The sequence below is a fragment of the Choloepus didactylus genome, chromosome 5 (genome assembly GCF_015220235.1).
Source record: "Choloepus didactylus isolate mChoDid1 chromosome 5, mChoDid1.pri, whole genome shotgun sequence".
Taxonomy (NCBI): domain Eukaryota; kingdom Metazoa; phylum Chordata; class Mammalia; order Pilosa; family Megalonychidae; genus Choloepus; species Choloepus didactylus.
This window is the reverse complement of record NC_051311.1, coordinates 8,126,109-8,148,424: the sequence shown is the minus strand read 5'-3', so window position 1 is coordinate 8,148,424 and position 22,316 is coordinate 8,126,109. Positions and strand designations below refer to the sequence as shown.

At 49.7% G+C, this 22,316-nt stretch overlaps 1 protein-coding gene across 12 annotated transcripts in view; it reads right to left on the bottom strand.

Annotated features, from left to right (window-relative positions):
* The window catches only part of KIAA1217 (KIAA1217 ortholog), a 767,824-nt gene that overhangs the window by 50,259 nt on the left and 695,249 nt on the right, over window positions 1-22,316 (bottom strand). For 9 of the 12 annotated variants that reach the window (XM_037837853.1, XM_037837856.1, XM_037837854.1 and 6 more), the window contains 2 exons: window positions 5,529-5,633; window positions 4,965-5,014 (listed from right to left, as the gene is read on the bottom strand). In XM_037837853.1, the coding sequence (XP_037693781.1) occupies window positions 4,965-5,014; window positions 5,529-5,633 (155 nt within the window). The remainder of the gene's footprint in view (window positions 1-4,964; window positions 5,015-5,528; window positions 5,634-22,316) is intronic. The other 3 variants (XM_037837852.1, XM_037837860.1, XM_037837862.1) reach the window with 1 other exon arrangement.

The window sequence follows — 22,316 nt, the reverse complement described above, 5'->3', positions numbered from 1 at the left end:
TTATTTTTCTTTATATTACCTTTTTTTTTTTTTTTTTTTTGCTTTTTAAAGTCTGCACAGTGAATAGCTGTTATTTTATAGTAGGAAAAGAGTAACATTAAAGTTCTGGGCCTTACACAGAATGCTCATGTCACCGTTTCCTGTGTGACGTGTGTCCCAAGAATTTGCACCTTAGTCCTGCACAGATATTTAGTCAAAAGTCAGGGAAATACTAGGGACCAGGCACCGCGGAATCCCTTTGGGTTCCCGAAACCTGAAGAAGCAGGGCACCTGCACAGATCTCCTTACTGAGGAAGCAAGCCACGATGCCAAACTCCCTCGTGAAATGAACCCAAGGAGGTTCTTCCCGTATTGTTTCCTGGCTGCCGTCTTCATTTTCTCCTTACTCCAACTTCAACAATCCCCAGGTGTTTCATAAATCCATCTGGGAAGGGCCTGGTTGACCTGATTCCCTTTAAAAATTACTATAAAGAAGCCCAAATGCCAGCCTCAGCGAGAGGGAATCCTCAGCCCTTCCCCATCAGAGTGCACAGAGCCATTTCCCCCCAGGACAGTGCAGAGAGTGGACGCTGAACCCACATTACACACACACACACACACACACACAGGCACACACAAGGCACACACAGGTGAATGCACACACACAGGTAAACGCATACATACACACACACACGCACACACACAAGCAAACACGCACACACAGGCACACACAAGTGAATGCACACAGGTAAACGCATACACATGCACACAAACACACGGACAAATGCACACACACACAGGCACACACAGGTGAATGCACACACAGGTAAACGCATACAGACATGCACACAGGCAAACACACACACACAGGTAAATACACACAGGTACACACACTAGCAAACATACACACACACCCCCTATACGATATCATTTGTACGACAAATGACGTAAGTTAATCATCAAGGCATTTCTCCAACCAAAACAACTCTGAGCTCCCTTCTGTTTGGAAATAAGAACTGTTTTTCTAATTCGTCAGCCAAATTAAGGCCAGGTTCCCCCTACATCCCTCCGTCTTCTTACACAATCTACAGGCACCCGTGCACCACCCCGATTCTGCGGCACTGAAGAGAAGTCTGCAGGCTACCATGGCTGGATGCCAATAACCGGTGTGCAAAAATCATTTCCTTCTAAACCAAATTTCTGTATGGCCTCTACGCTCATTTTTAAAAATCTCTTCATCCATAATCTCTTCATCCATGTATTCTTGTTTCTAACCCCATCACTTCACTGAACCTCCTCTTTGGGAGGTGGCCGTGCCCTCCTACCCATCAGACCAGCGGACGCTTTCCGGCTGAGATGCTCTGACCCCGGGGTGATGTCCAATAGTCGGTCACTTTGAAGCTTTCCTCTCCCCCATCTTCTTTCCTCTCCGACTGCTCCAGTTGGTCTCCCCTTTCTAGTCCCTTCCTCCGCCCACCTTTAAATCCCGGTGTGCTCTCTTGGGCCCACTTCCTTCTGCCTGGACACGTTCTAGGGGCATCACCTCCACTCCACCCCTGCCAGGGCTCCCACGTCCCACAAGTCTCCTCAGAGCCGCAGCCTAACGCCTTCATGTCACTGCCGGACTCTTCCACGAGCAGGTCAAGTTCATTATTTCCACTCACCTCCCCCAAGCCTCTTTCCATCCCCATATGCCTGATTTTAGCCGCTGGCTCTGTTACCCACTCAATTGCTTGAGCCAGAAACTCAGAATCCGGCTAGTATCCACTTCCTGTGTGTGACCTGGGGCAAGGAACTTGACCTCTCTGTCTCTCTCCGTTTCCTTGTCTGCAAAGTGGGTGAGCGAATGTAACTGCCTAGCCCAGGGCCTGGCACTGAGGGGCCCTCCCGCAGGCGGGCAGTGATCAGGATTTCTGTAAGCAGAGCAGCCAGGAGGAGCTCTGCCAGCTGCCCCCTCCTCACCCGAGGCTGCGCAGGCACAGACGGCTGGGGCAGCAGCGACGGGCTGAGACCTGCAGGCAAATGCCTGGATTCTACTGCCGGAGCTGGACCACGAGCAGGGCACCGAATGGTAACCCAGTCCCCATCCAGACGATCCCAAGACCCGAGAGCTGCGGTCCGCGTCCTGGGCCCAGCGGACCACCCTGCAAACAAAGTCAGCATGCAGCACGGCCTCAGCACCCCCATCCTCTCTGCGGCTTCCCCTCTCCGAGGAACTGACACCCCTGCCTCCTACTAAATCTGCTCCTGGGCAATTTATTCCACTCACTTACATCTTAACATGAATCTTATTAAACGCAAATTTGATGGGAATTTAATGTTCGCTGTTGAGGTAGAAAGAAGCCGGGTCTGTTGCCTCTCCCCAGCTGTGTGGCTTTGGGCAAGTCACTCACTCCCCTGTGTTTCCGTTTCCTTCCATATAAAATGTGGATAATGGCACCTTCCTTACAGGGTTCTGTATTTGGTGACGTGACACGTAGCACAGAACACCTGCATGTCTTCAAAAGGGGAGGCTCCTTCCCTTCTATCTCCAGTGAACTAAATATTCCAAAAGTAACTCAGGAGCCAGGGTTTCCTTCTTGCGTTCACCCTCGGCCAGAGGAGTTCCTTGGCTTCTGTGTAACCCAGTTCACCTGCTAGAGAACAGGGCTCACACGTCAGGGCTCGTATCTTACCGCCTGGGATTCGGGAGAATTAGTGGGTTTCGAGTACCACACAAGGCTGCTGTGGCAACTAACCCGTGGAAAATATCTAGCACGGACACATTAGAACGAGCAAGACGTTCCACAAGCACGCGGGGGAAGCAAGCGTGCGTTCGCTTTGCTGGTGGCATCACACGTTGGTTTGGCCTTTCAGAAGGGAAACCTGGCAGCAGGTCACAAGAGCCATTAAACTTTCCCTTTTGACCTCATGATTCCACTTTGGGAAATCTATTCCAAGGAAAAGATATGTGCTCCATCCCCCATGCTCCAAAAAAGGCAGTTACCATGTCTTTCAAAACAAAGACTGAAAAACAACCTAGACGTTGTCAAAGAGACTGGGGAACCTGAACACAAAAGGACGACATAAAATGACAGGCACGAGGCCAGTGCTGGTGCGTGTCAGGGGGTTCAGTGTCCGCAGCGGGGACACGGGAAGAGTAACTGGACCCAACCTCGGAGGGTGCAGCAGGAGCCAGCGAGTCAGGAAGAGCAGCGCCTGGCAGGCAGGAAGAACTCGCTAGATGTTTGCCTGTTTGGTATTTCACTAAAAGTGACAGGGGAGCAAGGAACACAAGCAGCAGGTACCCAGTGGTTGGAACAGTGTTACTGGATGCCAGTCATTTCTAGAGTGGGACCCAGAATGGAATCCAGGGGGTAAGGTTTTAGTGTCCTTTCCCCCCCTGTATTCATAAGAAAGAAGAAAATAAATGAAAAAATAAATATCTGCAAACTCAGCTCAGCAAAGGTTAGCAATTTCCATGAAATCATTCCCTGGTTCAGCCAAGTCCACCTGGTTGATTTCTAAATAAAACAGCAAATCCAACCAGGATCTGGAAGGGTGGAAGAGCCAGCCCCGCTAGCTGAGCAGCTCAGCGCAGAACCGGGACGGCAGGTCAAACCTAGAGCAGGACCACAGGGGTCTGACCCGACAGGACAGGACCACAGGGGTCTGACCCAAGACAGGACCGGAACCACAGGGGTCCGACCCAACAGCACCAGGACCACAGGGTCTGACCCAAAAGGACAGGACCACAGGGTCTAACCCAGGACAGGACCACAGGATCCAACCCAACAGGACCAGGACCACGGGGGTCCGACCCGTCAGGACCAGGACCACAGGGGTCTGACCCAGGACAGCACCAGGACCACAGGGGTCCAACCCAACAGGACCAGGACCACAGGGGTCTGACCCGACAGGACCAGACAGGACCAGGACTACAGGGGTCTAACCTGGATCAAGACTGGGTCTGACTGGGTCTCACCCAGGGGAGAACCGGGACCGATGGGCGTCTAACCTGGTGCAACCAGAACTCCCAGGGTCTAAACTTAGTTCTTGGCCTCTGCCCACTCCACATGCTGCACAAAACTAGTACATGGGGCTTCCCAAAATGAGGGGTTTCACCCAACTTGCCATAGGCTTTCTGTGTAATTTAGCAGCTGGACATGTTGCGGCTAATTTCTATCTCTATCCGATAGGAGGGAAGATCCCCAGCTCTTGAGAGAAGCTTGCCCTCCGCCTGGAGGTCAAAAAGCCCATCAACCAGGCCATGCAATGGGGCCCTCTTCCGGGGATGCCGGCATTTGGGGCGTGGGCCTGGGTCCAGGCAGGCCTTCCCCTTCTGCCAGGACCACTGGCCATTCACTCCCCTCCCGCTGGCTCAGGCAGTTCCACGCTGCACCAGGCCAAGGTCCTTCCCTGGCACAGGACCCTCCGATGGCTTCGCATTGCACTTAGAGTAACATCGAACCTCCTTCTGCGGCCTCTGCACCTGCTGCTCCCTGTGCCGCGACGCTCGTCCCCTCCTCCTTCCTGCACCGAGTTCTGGGCATCCTGCACGTCTGTTTGTGGCACCCCCTAAGAAGTGCCCTTGGCCTAGGTTGGCCCTGTTGGCTAAACACTCCCCCTGCCCTTTACACTCGACACATGGAACATCACCTGCCCCATTTCCAGCTTCCCCGCGGGATTCTCACGGTACCAGTGTCCTTGCCCAACCCCAGGCACATATAGGTGCTAAAGAAACACGTGTTGGCTGCATGGCTGTATAAACGCATGGATGAACAAATGAGTAAGTGAATGAATGGATGGATAAAGCTAAAGGGCGAGCACAATGCTTAGCCCCCCAAGTTAACGGCTTGTCCGGAGTTTCAGCCTTAGCCGTGGAGGTATTCCAGGCAGGGAGCTACCCGAGAGCCTCTGAATCACAGCAAACGGGGCTCAGAGAAAGGTGAAACTCTTCTGAAATAAGCCAGGGCTCGGAAGGGTGGCCGCAGGACAACACTTACCAGCGCTATCTGTGTAGTTCTTACTGGCTGTGGTTTTCGCCGTTTTCTCGCTGAATAAAAGAAAAAGAGAGTCAGCTCTATGGTTCCCAAAATGCCTTTTTGCTTTTGCCCCTTACACCCACCATTCTAAGCAATCAGCAGCGACTAGTGATGGTAATAAGCAATGAGGGAATTTTAGCATCAGCCTCGCTCTTGGCTGGGATGGAAAAGCCTTCCCCAGTGTGCATCTGACGGTGCTAGAGCGCTGGCGACTTTCAGGCGATGGTGGATGGACGACACGGGGACGGCAGGGACAGGCTCTGCCCCAGGCAGCCCGTGACAGCCACATGCAAAGCCCCTTTCCCCTTCTTGGGCCAAAGGTTTTTTTTTTTGCCTTTGACCAAGAATTTCCATAAAACAAAACACAAAAAAACAAAAGAACACAAACCCATGATTCATAGAGATGTGAATAGTTCAGCCTTGAAATGATTACGAGAAAACCGATTTGAATGAATGAATCATTTTAATGATTAAAGAGGAACAGATTTAAATTATTCGTGAATTGGTTTGCTTTCTTCTTTTTACCTAGACGCATCTTTGCTATCACTTGTAATTGGCCCTTTAAAAAGCGCCGCCTGAACCAGACCAGTTAAACTGGCAATCTGTTTCTCCATGGCCTGCATCCTCTCTCTGTAAAACAAGAGAATCGTCCGTTAAAGCTCTATCGACGTTCAGACGGGTTTTCCAGCTGAGTGATCACCTGAGGTTTTAAAGGTACGGCCACGTAGGATCTCCAGGTTCACCACGACCCCTCCCCGAACGCGGAGACCTACAGGTCCCCAACGGGGATCCCAACCTGATGGGCAGGGCTCAGGGCAGACACGGCCATCTCACCGGAAGGGTCTCCCAGACTAAAGCCAGAAGCATCTCCCACAGGAAGATCCAAAACATGGGGCCTTCCCGCCCCGCCTGCCTCACGTTCACCTGGCAGGCATGACGTCCTCGCTGAGCGGCGCCCACTTCCAAGGCCACTGACTGCTTTTGGTGTGACTACTTTGGAGATGTTTCATTGAGTATGCAGGAAACTTGTTTCAAGGCCCAAGGACAATGCAAAGAAAAGTCTCTCACGGAGACCACGGAAAAATATGACTGGAATCAGTGTCTGCTCTGGAGGCAAAGGCCCCTCCATCGGATGGTCTGGAGGCCGCCACAGACCCAGGCAGGAAAACAATGATCTGCAACAACTCGGGCCTCTCCAGCTTTTGAGGAGCATTTCTCCATCCAGGCCCCCCTCAGGCTACATCATGAATCCTCTGGCTTTTGAAACAGGCTAATATTTTTGTCCCCCAGACAAAGGAAGTTTTGCAGAGCTAACACTGTTGTTTTCAACACATTGCAAGGACAGCACAACAAAGCAGCCTCTCCTGACAGTGCCGTCCCTCAGAGCCACGCCACTCACCCTCCCCTGGTGTGGATTCGGTTACACATACTTGGTGGTTAAAAAGAATATGAGGGGAGAGGGGGCAAGCTGGTGAAACAGCGTGGGCGTCTCGCTGGCCGGCCCACTCCGGCGGGGGTCCCGGGGGAGCTGGGACAGGGCCGTGAACCTGCTGCCCGTGATGGTCTCAGTTCTCCCTGCCTCTCATGCTGTGTGATCTCACCTCAGCCATGGCGATTCCTGAGCCAAAAACAAGCATATCCATCCACAATGGTGCTGAAATACAAGCCAACTACTTTATTTGGCACCCAGTGGAAAAAACAAGGATCACCTGTTCTGTCATCAGAAAAAAACTAACTGGTTGAATTGGATTTATTGAAACATAGTACATGTGCATCCTGAACGTTAGGGTAACCAAGGGGATTTTGACCGTACACAATTATTTGGCCCTCTGCTTTGCCTTTGGAGCATAACCCTTTGCACCATATGAAACACTGAGCTTAATTTCACAACTACAATCTTCTGACTTCAGAAATCTCTGTGGTTTTCAGTTTAAAATGGATGGTTCTGTCAGGATACTGAACTTCTTAGAGGTTAAGTCATGCAGTGTGGATAGCTAATGGCTGGAAACCCACAAAAAAGACACTCTATTCTAATAGTGTGGAAAGAAGAAATCTTGGACGGCAAATATGGATCTGCATCTCCATCAGGCAACTTTCTGGGTTTTTCCAGGCATCAGGTGACCCCCTGAGCCTCAGGGCATTTTCTGTCCTACCTGCACTGTTAGCCTCGTCTCTGCTGCCAAATGAACCATGTGCCAAAGAGAAAAATTAGTAAGAAATTCCACCAAAGAAAGTCGGTTAGTAAGTGCATGTTGAAAACCCCATTCATCAGACCCATATCACAGGGGCACCTCTGGAAAGCAGAGCATGGTGGTGGCCACACCACCTGCCACCCGGCAGAGACAGACTCACAGCAACGAGCTCTCGGAAATGCCAACTTGGTGGGGCTGGTCAGGACTGGGGGAGGCTGTCCAGTGCTGGAACCCACCCCACGTGGCTCTGTCCACAGCATGCTCATGACTCAAAGACTGGAGCTGCGTGCGGAGCTATCTGGATACGTGCCGGTTTACTGCTCTCACTAAATCCTAGGCTGCAAAGGAGTCCTTTTTGGCAAAACATGGCATGAATTTTCAGGGTCTGGGCAGCTTCAGTTAGGAAGTGGCCTAACGGCTCCGTGAGGAGGGAGTGGGAGAGAGGAAGGAGCGCTGACAGCCAACACACCCGGAGAGGACAGTGAGATTAAGAAATGCAAGACACAGGTGAGTCCACGTCTGCAGAGAGGAAGTGAGAATGGAGTAGGAAGGAAACGGCAAGGGGAGGTCCTGGATCCCACTCTTGGCAATGGGCCCCATCTCACTCAGGGCTAAGTGGGTGTTCTCCTGATCCCTCTCGGGGAGCTGCTTTCGTTACTTTGTCCGACAGAGGAGCGCACAGTCTTCAAACCAGAAACAAGGCATCTGAACCGTTCCAAAGAAAAGACATTGGCCCTTAACTGATTCCTCCTCAGGGTTAGGACTGTAGGATGCTCAGCTCAGGTTAAGCCATCCGTCCCTACACAGGCTGGGAGGCTCAGTGGGTACCTACCAGGCTTCCCACAGCCTTCCCAGATGTCAGGGTCTTAGGATGCAGAGAAAGGCAATTCCAAAAGAGCATCCCATGCTCCTTACCTCCTGCCTGGGATAAGAGTTTGGGTCCTGGGACCAAAAGTTCCATATTCAGTACAGATGAATTGACTTCCTTTTGCTTCTGTGAGGAAGGGGTGAGTGTTCTCTGGGGCCCCCACCCCCAGGAAGGAGCCGGAAGAATCAGAGACAGAGATGGGTGACTGCTCAGCGACGACCTCCTCAGGAGAAGCTCAGAACCCTAGAGACGTGGTAGGGGCCGGTCCTCGCCCATTCCCCAGGTCAGCACAGAAGCGGAGGGGCCGAGCACCCCAATTAAAGACGTGAACCCCATGGCCTCGGCCAAAACCACTCTGATAAAATACAATTCTTTTGACACATGGTAATGACAAAACTTTTTCCCTCCTATTTAATCATCCAAGTGTTTCTGGTTTCAGGATTCATTTGAGGGAGATTATCTGATTTATAAATTCATAAATAAGACTGCCTTTTCATTTCACGGTTGGTAATCTGGAAACAATTTTGTGGTTTAACTAAATTACAGCAACTTGAAACTTACGCAGCCTTCCCCTATGCCGAAATGTTATGAGTTATGTTTAATGTGAAAGGGAAGAAAGAGACCGCCATGGCAGAAGAGAAATTAAATACTACCCTGTCATTTATTGCAGCGGCAATTCTCCATGATAATCACCAGAATATTAAAGATGCTTAAGCTAATTCTTGCCAATCTCTCTCGGTTTAAGGTATTACAGGAATGGTATAATTGCCATTGAGAAGACGGCTTGAAAATGATTTCATAAACCATTTTCTGTCACTCCATAAACCATATTTGTGAGATTAGTATGTATGGTTAACTAGTCATTCAGTGCTGTAAGTCAGCCTGTTGGAAGGAATCTTCTCTGGGCCCAAACACAATATTAATAAAAATTCAATTTGAATCCAGGGAAAGTGCTGATTCCAGTATTTGAAGTTATCCGAACACAACCAGCTTTCCTGCAAGCTCCATGTCTGTCTGATGATGAAGCAAAACACACAGGGCTGGGAGTCTGCTCTCGACTTCTTCAGAGAACAGGGAAGGAAGAGATGTCTCTGGGGCATATTTTTAGCCAGTGACTCCACGTATACAACTTTCTGATGCAAGTTTTCACTTGTGACGTGTTTTGACTAGGGACTGACTGCTTGTTTTCCTAATGACTCAATGAATTAAGTTCTTATTATGGTAGATCACAGTCAGTTAATGGCTATTTTAAGTCAACACCTTAACAAACATGTGGCTGGTTACTCCCCTATAATCATTCCCGAAGGAGATGTTTTTAAATGTCCAGAGGGGTTACTGGGGGAGTTGGCTGGAACTAGCCAGCCAAGCAGATGCGATCCGTGCTGGTCAGTGGTGTCCCCCTTCTTAACCGGTTACTGACTGGCCAGCCAGGAAGCAGGACAGTCCAACGCCACCACAATTACTACAGCTGGCATTTGCTGAGGACCTACTAGGTGCAATCTCCATCTGCTTCTAGTTCTAATATTCTGCAATTTCATCTCTTCTTGCTCCTTCCTTCTCATCCCTCTCTCCCCAGTGGAAGTAATAAATGGCCAGTGAGTTGATCAAAAAACACTTTGAGCACTTGGTATTATGTGCTAGGTCCGGTGTGAGCTGCTGTGCATGCAGCAGTGAGCCAGGTAGCAGCACTTGCAGGCAGCACCTTCCCTTTGCAGTCAGCTGGTTTGGGGGAGAAATCTCTGAACCAAAACTTTTCAGACTTGGCAGTGCTAAAGGCATTTTCCAGAACTGAACAGTGAACAGCTTTAAAGCCAGGCCGTGCCCTGTTTGCGCATGTCCTGATTCTTCGGTATGCCAGAAGAACCTCTAAGTAATTAAAGATCCTGTTTTCAGATGAGTTGAGCAAAACACTGGACCTCAAACGATCTGAATTTACACTAAAGTTTCCAATACGATTCTGAGTGATGAACTTTCTGTTTCTGCCCAAAGTTGGCCTATTGGTGAAAAAGCTGTATAACCAAAGCCATTCTTCCCTAAACACCAATAAATGTAACTTCTCATTGAGCCCTTAGATTTATTGAGGAGACAGTGACATCATGGTTGGTGGTGATGTCAATGTGGCTACCCCCATATGCACCGCTAAATATTTCGTATGCATTGATATCGTCCCCCTAGGATTGCATGGCCCTAGGGGTGACTACCAGGCCTGGAGCTTTTTCTCGTATTCTCAGAGTGCCCGGATGACAGTGGGCACAGAGGGCCTCAAAGAAATAGCTAAGTCTGTCCTTGAAGACTGCTCTTTCTCTCTCTGTCCTCTGCTCTCGGAGTGAGAAGACAGCGTGTTCTGCCTTCCCCATGGCTGCTTCAGTCCTTCGTTCTGCTTATCCTCTTGCCACTTCCTCCACTTTTGAATTCTGCATTCGGCATCCTTAGGTTTCCTGCCTGCTACAGGAAATCCCCTCCTCTCCAGGGATGACTTCAGCATGGGAAGCAGCCCTCCTGCCTCTCACCCCCAGCCCCTAAACTGCTGTCCCTTCAACATGTGCATTGGCAACCCTTCGACACTTTGCATTATACATTCTCAAACTCTTCCTCCCAGCCAAACTCTGACCTTGAATTTGTACTTGGGATGGTTTTACTGGCTACATGTGCAACTCCAAAATACCCTCTAGGCACAGCAATCTTCTGTTCTTCACATAAACTAGCTCCTTCCCTTCATCCTGATGTGCTTCCCCACCTGGACAGTGGGGTGTCTGGGAAACCTTGGTAAAGGCTCTGCCCCCACTGTGTGCCTAGAACATGGGCTCCCTGCAGGGACCTCCCACGCTCACCACCATGCTGGTGGGGTCCTCTCTTCGAGGCTCTCTCTCTGCCTGGCCATTCCTGCTGCCACACGGACAGACTGAGACAGGAAAGTACGTGAGAAAACTCAGCCTCATGTTCCGGCTGCTTCCTCCAGTGTGACTTCCTTTAGGTGACGCCTCCAGGAGGCAGGTTGGGGGAAGGCGCCCTTTCATTAGGTAACAAGGTTTTCCCAACTCAGGAAAGACAATCACCAAACCACACGTGTTCATCTGAAATCGCAGGGATTTCCTGGCTCTGCCTCTAACTATGACCCACAGAGATTCACCCACTTAATGACACCTGCAAACAAAAAGGCAGAAATGGAACAAAAAGGTATTTCTACTCTTTCCTCCTGACTTTACTGCAGCAGTGTTGAGAGAGGGAAGGTTGGTAATGAGATGTAGAGAAGGTCCTGGAAACACTGGGTTTCCCTCTGGCAAACAGCCCTTCACCTATTAGCAACAGGTGCTGTTGACTTTCTGAGACGCCTTGGGCCACGGTTGGATCATCAACCTCAACCTCAACTCAATTCAATTCAATAACCACTTACTCACTGTGAGCTCTGTGGGAGGTGATAGGGAAAAATGGTGTCAAGGGTTTCCCCTTGACCCCAGGCTCGGTGATCTGGGTTGACCCCAGGCCTCAGCGCATTCAGGGGTGTGTGTCCCAGCACACCACAGAGGGCCACGGTCACACACGGCAGTTGGCCCTGGGGAGGGCCGCTGGCCCAGGAGGTGACGGAGCAGGAGAGAACGGAGGCCCTCACCCGAGGGGGAGGGCGGGCGGTGAAGAGCGTCTGAGGAGGGGCCGAGGCAGCAGGCCACACAGATGGGAGGGGTCGACAGCACAGAAGCCAAACCTCCAGACCCCGGTGTTGTGCTCCAACTTCCCCTCAATCTGCGTGACCACCCCTTCACTCGTTAACCCCACGGGTATTTACTAGTGCCTTCTGTGACCTGGCAGCGTTCTAGGCACCAGGGTCACAGACACGACAAAACAGAAATCCTAGGAGGTCAGCGTGGACAAGCATTCTACAGACTAGTACAACGAAGCCGACGTCTCAGAAACTGATAAATAGTGAGGAACACAAAGCAGGGCGGGCGGAGATGGGGCCTGACGTTTAAGCCACGATGGTCAGCGGCCCTCACTGGGAAAGGCGGGAAGGAGGGGCAGGCCAGTCTCGACACTGTCTGGGTGGACGCTGTGGGCCGTGGGAAGAGCAGGTGTCCCCCAAAGCCTGGAGCGAAGGGAACGAGGGAGGGAACGAGGAGACGAGGTCGGGGAGACAGGCAGGGCCAGACCTTGGGGGGCAGCAGACAGATCACAGAAGAGGCTGTCCAAGCAGGGCGCCTTGGGGAGGGAGGGGCTGTTGGTTACGCAGCCACAGGGACCGACCGCAACAGCCCCTGCCAAGTGGGCAGTGCCTTCCCCCGGCTCGAGGGCCATTTGAAGGATGGGGCCTTTTCTCTGAGTGTGGTGGGAGCCCCTGAAGAGGACGGAGCCCAGAGGACCAGGTGGGTTTCAACAAGGTCACACTGGCCTCTCTGCTGGGATCAGACAGAAGATGCAGGACAGAGGGGACGCCCAGGTGGCGGCCAGGTCAGGTGAGAGAAGGAGGCTGGGCCAGGATGGCAGTGGCAAGGTGGAAAGCAGATGCTGAGGTCAGGAGGCGTTTTGAACACAGATAGAACAGTCTTCTCTGATGGCCCAAATCGTGGTGAGAGGAAGACACTTCCCCCATGCAGCCTGGCATCGGCCGGCACCACAGGGAGAACCACGCTCCCCGGCCCGGGACAGAGGAGAGGGGCTCATTTCTGGATGTGCCGAGCCCCAGGCCACGAGCATCAGCGCCATTCACGAGCCACTCGGCCTCCTTGTGCCTCAATTTCCCCCACTGAGCTGGGGTAACAACGGCCTCACCCATGCACAAGGCCGGGGACATCCTACCGAGACCCGTGAGGCAAGGTCAAAGGAGAAGACACACACGCAAGCCCTTCACGGCCAGTAAAGCGTCATGTACGAGCAGGGCTCCATGTCACCCCTTCAGATTCATTCATTCAGCAGCTAATTCCCCGGCCCCGCCTGTGTGCCGTGTGCGGTTTGAGGGGCTGGGGGTCTAGAGTGAATGAAAGGCAGGTACTTACCTGGTGGAACGCACACTCCCGTGGTTGAAGGCAATGCAACTAAGCAAGTAAAGAAAGAAAAACATACACCTGTACGTGCAGGTCTGCTAAATGCTTCACATGCTCCGGAGAGAAAGAATAAAGTGGGGGAGTGGTGAGGATATCTGTGGGGGGCTCAGGTGGGGCCAAGGGCTGCACCTTTAAACAGGACGTCAGGAGCAGAGCCAGGCGGGAGGCTCGTGTGCAGCTGGCAGCAGGAAGGGCGCAGGGGGCAGAGGAAGGTGTGAAAGCAAAGTCCCCGAGGCAGGGACTTTGCCCTGGTGAGTTTGGACACAAGAAGCTTGTGAATCTGAAGCAGAATGAGTGACAGGCACGTGGCTGCCTGAAAGCACCCTTAGCAGCCCCCCTCTTGCTAAATGGGGGTACCTGTCCTCCACACACCACCACCACAGACTGACGCCCTGCCGATGTGGAAGTCTCGAATCACAGAATTTTCTAGCTGGAAGGGACTTTCTGGGTGCCAGCCCCACCCGTTCTGGCTCTGGGGTTTTGCCAGGAGTGGAGCCACGCTCAGCCACACCCAGGCCCAGTGCTCCCGGCACGCACCACCACGTCCAGCCGCAACGTGCCCAGGCGCCTTCCCTCTGGCTCACAGCCTCCTGTCTGGGCAGGCGGCCCTGGCCAGGGCAAGCAGGGCTCAGGACGCAGGGGTCCCTGAGGCCCATGAGGCCGGCCTGCCTGGCTCTCCCCTGTGCAAGGTGTGTCACTGCTCTTTGAGATAAGGACTCTTGCTCATGGAGAACTTTCCAAGGCACTCAGCAATTTCACACCCTTTTCCATGACCTGCATAGAATCCTCGAGAAATAGTTGTTGCTGAGAAGGGCACAGAGAGGTGGTGATTTTCCCAAGGAGACACAGCCTGGGGGTCTGCAGAAGCCCCAAGTCTTGGGCGCCCCGAGCTGCCTCCCTTCCAGGGGGAGACCTGCACTCTGCTGGCTGGTGGGAGCCCCCACGCCCTGCTCCGCAGGCCCAGCCTACACCCGCCTTATGAATCACCGACTCTGCACATCCTTTCTCTCCCCGGAGGGCAGCTTTCATAATTCTTTCTCTGGAAGTGCCAACTCAGTTGAGCACAGGCACCAACTTGTGTGAATACCCACCCGTCCGTGTTACGGGCTTCCCAGCACTCAGCTAAGATTCACCTTCAAATGGAAAGTGGAGTCGGAAGCCCTGGAGACACTGGTCCCACAGGGCCGCCACGGAAGGAAGCCCTGCACCCTCACCTGCTTCTCACCTGTGCAATCAGATAAGATGATGACGCTAAGGAAAAAGAAGGCAGGCCTTTCCTGAACCTGGTCTCTCTAGCAAGCTCCTTTTTTATTTAGTTTTCTTAGACACCTGGGCTTGTGGGGGCGTGGGACACCCACTTGCTTCATTACAAGGACAAAAAGCCATGGAGATGGCACGAGAGTGAACACAGCACTTGACAGAGTGGTTCTCGGTGTGGGACCTTTGGAACATCTCCTAACCACCCTTCTGGAAAGCCAGGCACTAGGCCACAGGGCCCTCCAGCTCCAAAGATGCTTGGGGAGGGGCGGCGGAGGACGGAAATACGAGTGGGCCCTCAGTAAGCCACCAGGGGCAAGAATGACCACAGATGATCCCAGGAGTCACTGACACGAGACCCAGACAGCCTGATGTCCGAAGGTGACCCTCCTCTGCGCCACTCACACCAGCTCCATCTTTGATTCCACATCCAACTGCTCTCGCCATCTTTCAAGAAGCCTAAAAACATGCCTCCACCGTGACTGCTCGTTGAAGGAGGAAGTTGTAGTTGGCATGGAAAGAGAGTTACCTGACTCGCACAAGGTGTAGGGTACTCGGGTTTAGTTTTTGGTTTCAAACTGAAGGCAGCTGATTGACAAGTGTCTTATGAATATTCAAAAGAGATGCAGGAGCACATTTTAATTTGATCCAATGAGTGACAGGTGATGGCTTTTCCTTCTGAGAAATTGATTTGTTTAATGTAACACAGAGCTTGTGCCAGTCATCTCACTGATATTTTTGACTCAACACCCCTTGAGCAGAGCAAAACTGTCTTCATAATTTTATTGGTTGTGTGAGTGCCACGATTGCCAGTCACCTGCTGCCTGAACTCAGTGTTCGAAGAATGAGTAACAAATATTTATTAACCTTGTATTTTTATTCATTGAGTGAAATAGCAATTCAACTTACTAGCTCTCATTTGATCTCTGGGTCTGGCAAAATACCACATCACAATATTTTCAAAGACAAGCCTGTCTTTCTTCCCAAATGATGTCTTCTTGCATTTCATCACATATGTCCCTTAAATTCCAGTCCATTTCGACCTTCTCACAAAGGCTTGCAGACCAGCATGACTCCTGGAAAGCTCTCCCTTTTCTGAATTCCTAACAATTAGTTTGTGTCCCGTCTTTGGAATTAATAATGTACAAGTGGTTCTCAAATTATGGCAGGGCTGTAATTGAAAAGTTTGCTTGTACTCCCACTGCCAGGAACTTGGAATAAATGATGGCTGGGTGTCCAGCTGGCCCGAGAAGCCCACACAACCTCAGAGACACTGAGCAGCTGTGCTGCTTGTCCCATCGTTCCTCATTGTTCTCAGGGAAAACGTGTCCGGACTTTCACACTCCACTTAGACATGTCGGGAGCAGACTTCCACCTGAAGTGGCAGCTCTGGGATCTCCCCCTTCAGTGAGGTGGCCTCTCTTCCCCGTTCTCCGCTTCACTAAGGGACGTTGTCACTCTCAGGGTGATAAGAAGAGCAACTGTGGGCATTACCACAGCCAGGGGAAAAATCAGGAATGAAACCCTGCTGTAGTGGTTGTTCTGACAAAACAGATTTTGTAGGCATTCGCGGCTCTGAATCTTACCGTGCTGGCCCGTGGCATAGCGTATGTTTATCTCAGGCTTTGCATGTCTTGTAACAGTCATCATGGCCTATATTCCTTACCCATAGGGTCCACATCTAAGTTCCTTTGTATCCGGAAAGCCGGCAGTCCAGGGGTAAGCACATAAGAGAACACCAAGAAGCATTTATTGATCTGTAATTAGAGCTACATGGAAAAGCAAATTCAGACAAGAAGTGAAACATCAGGCACTATCCACCATCGAGATAGACAACCTCATAGTTTCAGCCATCGCTGGCCCAGGTCTCTAGCGTCAATCCTTCACCATTTTAAGAGGATGCCCTAAAGCTGCCTTGTTCTACTCCTCTAAACTGGGATTTAAAACTGGTTTTAATAATCTAAACATTCTAATTTGGATGTCTAAGCCCAGCTAATTCCATTCTCTTTCACACTTAGCTCAACTCTCTCACCCCCTGGTGTGGAGACACGGCAGGTTCCCTGGCTTGATAGGTTATACAGGGAGGCCAGGCCGCCTCCTAAGCATTGGGAGCCTGAAGGCGGGCACCAGGCTGGGAGAAGGCCAAAGCTTTGTGTGCCTGAAGGCAGGCAATTTAGATAAGGATAAAGTCGCTGGGCTCCTTCCGTGCTCCTGTCTCCTGCTTCTGTCTCCCGTCTGGCCCCGAAGCGATTGTCCCTTGAGATCAAAGACATGCAATCACGACCTTATGGCTTTGGAAAAAATGCACCCTCCCTGAAAAACCTGAAAACAGTCACGCAGGAGACTACCTTGTATGCTATAAAAACCTGTAGGAATGAGCAGAATCAAGTTTTCTTTTGCAGGAACACAGAGACAGAGTCGGCTCCCTTCTTTCACACCCTGGTGTTAACAAACCTGTCTCTCTGCAGTGCTTATCTGAGCCTCCTGTGTGCATTGATCTCCTTGTTTTGTTGCATTTAGAAGAATGTTTGCTCAAAGCAGTAATTCCTGAGCACTTGCTATACGCCAAGCATGGCACTGAACACTCTGATGTGGTGAGCTGTCCCACCCGTCACCATCCCATTTCACAGATGAGCAAACTGGGGCAGAGCCGGATACCGTAACTCGCAAAGGTCCCGACGCTGGCAGCTGTGAGAGCTGGGATTCCAACCCAGGCAATCTGGCTTTGGAGTCCATGTCCATAAACCCTGCACGTCCCTGCCTCTCAACGCACAGCCGACGGGCGGATCGACTGAAGATAATAAAAGCAAGTTCTGTGGGTAACAAGGCTGCTTTACCACCACAGGGCGAGAGGGTGGGATCCAGGTTATAACTCTCCTGAGTCACGTCCTACGACAGTCGGACCAATTGACATTCCCTGTGAGAGGGGTTGTGCTTTCATCTCCCCATTTCCTTAAGTAGAACAAGTGCACACTTCCTCTGGAGCAGAACTTCTCAACCGGGGCACTTTGGCACATGCCCCCCACTGCCCCAGGCCCCAGGAACATTTGGTAATATCTGGAAACATTTTCGATTGTAACCATTGGGGCTGGGGGGAAGTTACCGCACTGCATGTATAGAAGCTGGGATGATGCTAAACATGCTACAGAGCCACACAGCAAAGAAGCGTCAGGCCAACATGCCAACGGTGCCAAGGCTGAGCAACCTGCTTTAGAGAGATTCCCCGTCTAAGCAGTTAGGAGATTTCGGACGAGGCTTACTTTTGACCATCCGTGCAGGAAAGGAAAAAAATGAATCATTCTTTTTAGATCACTGAGACTCACTGCTCTCTAGCAAGATAAACTGTAATTTAGAAACCCTTCAAAGGTCTACCAGTGATGGTGAAGATTTTTAAATGACATAAATCTGATTTAAGACTTTCATTTGATCAACTGTTAAGCCAAGGATCCCTCCTGCCCTTCAAAGCTACCAACAGAATAACATTTAATCCTCATAAAATGAGAAAGTGGTATAAAATGATTAAGAACAGATACAAGCTACCAGTTGGCAAGCAGCCTTCCTCCTCTGTACAGAATTTTCTTTCTCCTTCTTTTGAACAGGTCAAAAGCAAGTGGGTTCTTCTCTAAGGTTCTGATGCCTCAGAAATCATAACAAAATCCCACATGACTTCTCTTTATCCAGATACAGGTTCCCAGACAGGGCAAGAACTCACACCCCAGAGGGACTCTTTGCTAATTTGTTCAGTTTAAGTGATCTAGGTGCAGAAGAGTGTAAAAGGATGACTTCAGTTCAAGTTTCCTGCGTCTTGAAAACCATATTTCACAAGGTGGAATCTGTTACACATTTGGAAGGAGAGCCATTTGTCACTTTGAAATGAGCACTCTTGAATTTTGAGGGTTATTTCAATAAAGATATTTTATATGGCATGATCCAACATTATAAATAGAAAATGGCAAAACATAAATGTTGCAGAATTTTACAATGCTTAAGGGCTGTTTTATGAGCCATAAATAGAAATAATGGTCTTGTTTAATGAAGTAATTTCACAACCTAGAGAAGACAGCACTTCTTGCACTCAATTATCTGACACACACTATCTACCGTGGCAAAGTCTCCCACAGTCTCTGGGAACCACTCGCTCCTTGGAGTCCCAATCAGTTGGAGAGAAGCCATCTGGGTAAAGCCACATGATCTGTCAAGATCATTTTCTTTCTAGTGGCTCAGACATGAGAATTACCATCCTTAAGGTCAAGGCACTTGTGACCTGCTACTCTGTCCCAAATCTCCACGGCCATCAAAACATTTAAGTTACTCCTTGGAAGGAGAGCCCTATAAGAATATACATTACCCTATACAACCATGCACACAGATTTTTTTCCCAGATCTTCTATATGCAATTTATTTCTCACTAGATGCTTTGTTGAAACATCTTTTAAAAAGAAAAGTGCCAAATTCATTGGATCAAGGCTCACGCACAAATCAAGAATCTAGACTGAATTACTAGTTGCTGACACTTAATTTTCAACTCAACAGAGTTTTTATAAAATTGTGTTCCCTGCAAAAAGCTACCGTTGGAAGTCTCCTGAGGACAGATGGTAAAGAAAGAATTTTTCTCTCTGATTTCTAAAGTCACGCAGTTACGTGGTCTTTTCTATAGAAGCACTCTTCTGAACAGCGTGTGAACCAAAATAAAGCATAGATTTCCCCGCCTCCCTCCTGTGTTTTTGTAGTTTCACATCTTGAATGCAAAATTTCACTTGAGAGTCTCATATGAAAAACACTCTTGGATTTATTTGCGTTTTAATATTACGAAATGGCAATAGAAGTTGCGTTGGAAGTTTATAGTACCCTGTAGTGTGATGTTGGACTTTCAGGGGTGCTGACTACTCTCTAAAAATATAGAGATTAAATATTTCTAAAGTAACATCACACTACAGGCTACACAATGGACTGAAATGTGCTACAGGAATTGTTGGCGTTCTTTTTCCCTTAAAAATTTTTTTGACATAGTATTCGTATTCATCTTTTTGAAAATAAAATCTTTCGAGAATGCTCTCTTCTTCTTTCCCAATTTCTGCATAATTGTGCTAGTATACTAGCTAGGGCTGTTGTATTTTAAATGACACATATATATTTAGCAGCCTAATTATGCAAATTCGATCATGCATATGATTGTAAATATCCTTTAAGAGCAGTTACTTGGCATCTAGTTCTGAAACAGTTTTTGAAGAATTCCGGTTGGAATGCTCTCAATTCACTCCTGAATTTACTTCTTTGATGGGTGAAGGTAGTGCTCGTAGTTCTTGCTCCCGCAGAGTATATTTTCCACTGGTAAAAGGTATGGATTCTTTAATGTACCTGGACATTCTGCCACTTACGGGCACTGTGACCTCGGGAAGTTACGTAACCTCTCTGAGCCTCGTTTCCTGCTTCCGTGAAACGGGATGACTGCAGTGCCCACCACCCCAGTGTGCTGTGACAGTTACACCCCATGATGCTTGGAAACTGCGTCACAGAGTCCTCGGTGGCCCTGAATAGGCTCTCAACACACGATAGCTGCCGTGGATATCACCCTTCTTCCTATTGATTACTCTCATTATCCAACGATAGTCCATGTTTACCTGCTCACCAGGCTCTCCAACAGAGCTCAGGGTCAGAGTCAGAGCTATGGATGGGCAGGATAAGCCCTAGGCTTTTCATGCTCCAACTCACGTCTTCACCTGTCTGGGTCACAGTGGGCAGGGGGCAGCTGTGCTCATAGCAAAAGTTCCAGGTTCAAGCTCTTTCTACTAGAGAATCACTCGACACTCTTCGTAATATGTCTGGGTTGAATAGTGGGGATGTCTAGGTCCCTGAGTGACAGTGACTCTAAATGATGTCACTGCAGAGACAGGTGTGTGTGTGGGAGCGTGTGCGAGAGGGTGGTGATGCACTTGTGTGTGCTTGTGTATGTCTGTGTGTGTGTGTGTGCATGTCTGCGTGAGTGTGCATGCATCTGATTTAGCATGTGTGAGTGTGTGTGAGTGCATGGGTGTGCACATCTCCAGGAGAAGGGGCATCTCACCAGCCCCTGTCCCACCTTACGAAGAGAAGGTAGCTAACCCGTGAGGAGTCACTAAGGCAAGGGATGAGGTCACTTTTTTCCTCTGCTGTTTCAGGTTTTTGGGGATGAAAAAGGCTAAACTGTAAAATTATAATCATATAAAAATCATGTCAGGATGGTGGCGGCCAAAATGACAGTCTATTTTAGGTGAACATGTTTTACTCCATTTTTCTAATTTTTGTTATTCCAGAAATAGAAGACAATTCAGATTTTCCAGAAAGGGTTTCAAACATGGACTTTTCTGAGGCTTGGTAAGATGGAACTATCTGAAGTTGGCAAATTCTTTAGAAAGAGAAAACGGAGGCCCTAAAAAACCCAAAGCTCACCCCCTTCGAGATTCTGATTGGGGAGCCCTAGAGACAAGACCTGCCCCCCACCCCCCCATTAGCAAAGGGCTCCTTTGCTTTGTTCCCTTCCATAACCAGTTCCTTGAAAACTGGGTTTGATGAGCTTTGTTAAGCTACCTACGTGTGGCAACCACAGGTGTGATGGGTGCTAGGAGGGGACAAGGAGCTGGATATGTCATCGTTGTCTAAAATGTGCTGGAACACAGCAGGGGGAAGCATGGCAACGGCTCCATATAATACCCAGCAGAACCAAGTTCTCAGCAACACCCCCCCCACACACAAGGTGGGCCACTGCGGGAGAGTGGGGCGCCAGGATGGGGGAAGGAGGGAAGATCGGCCCTCAGCACTCCATCCTGGAAATGCACAGTTTTTAACGGGTCCTGGATCGGACTCTTCGGTGCCTCCGTCCCCTGCTCTCAGAGACGCCCAGTTCCCAGGCAGCTCCTCAGCCCCTGCGTGGGAGGCCGCGGGACCCGTGCAGGCAAGCGGGGTGCAAGCCCCCAGCCCTGCCGCAGTCTCCCCGCCAGCCCGGGACACCGCTCCACGTTTGCACCCCCAGCTATCTGTGGCCACAAGGGTGCCACTTCCTGACTGTGGAGAGAAGAGCACGGGTGTTGTTTTCCAACTCTTAACTTCTCCAAGTCCCACATCATCAAGCCAGTCTCTGTGGCTGTTTTTCTAACTGGGTTAGGAGAGTGAGAATTTGTTGTTGAATTATGACCCCCAAACTTCCACCTTCCTTCTCTTTTCACCCTCCTGGACAATTTCTGTTGTGACAGCCCCTTTGATCCGATAGAGGGACAGCCCTTTCTCAGAAAATTCTGCCAAAGGGGACAGGGCTTTCTTAGTTATGCAAGGCGGACAATTCACATTTCGTTGACACTCAGCCCTCTTTCCATAGGGTTATGGAGTAAGAGGTGATGTTACCCTTTCAGTCAGGAATGGGGAACAGGGGTGCTAAAAAGGTACTGTGTAAATGAGTATCTGGATTTCGTTTTTTTTTTTCTATATTCGTATCCGATGACAGGCAAAATGCTTACCTTCATTGGCCTCGATGTCTTTGGCTAGAATTTTGTGATTATAGCTATTTTGTTGAATTTCTTCAATCAATTCAGGCTAGAGAAATTCCCCCCATTAAAATTACTTTTCTGTTACCATATGAACACTTTGGAGGGTTTTCAAGATGTAGTCAGAAGGTTCTGGGCTGGTATAGTATTAAAATGTATAATATTATATATACACATACCAGAGTGTTTCATTCATGAGGAATAATTTGCTGATCTGAGCACCACTGCCGAGCTTGTATTAAATCTAAACCATTCTATTTTCACACAAATTCATGTTTATCACCCTAGAAAATAGACAGTGACACCTTCTTTCCACCTCCCCTAAACAGATGAGAAAATAAAACTGCCTTCCACAAGGAAAACCACAAGTTGCCATTTCAAACAGTTAACGCTTGACTCACTCGTGCAATTTCAGTGGCAGATCAATTAGTATAATCTCTTGA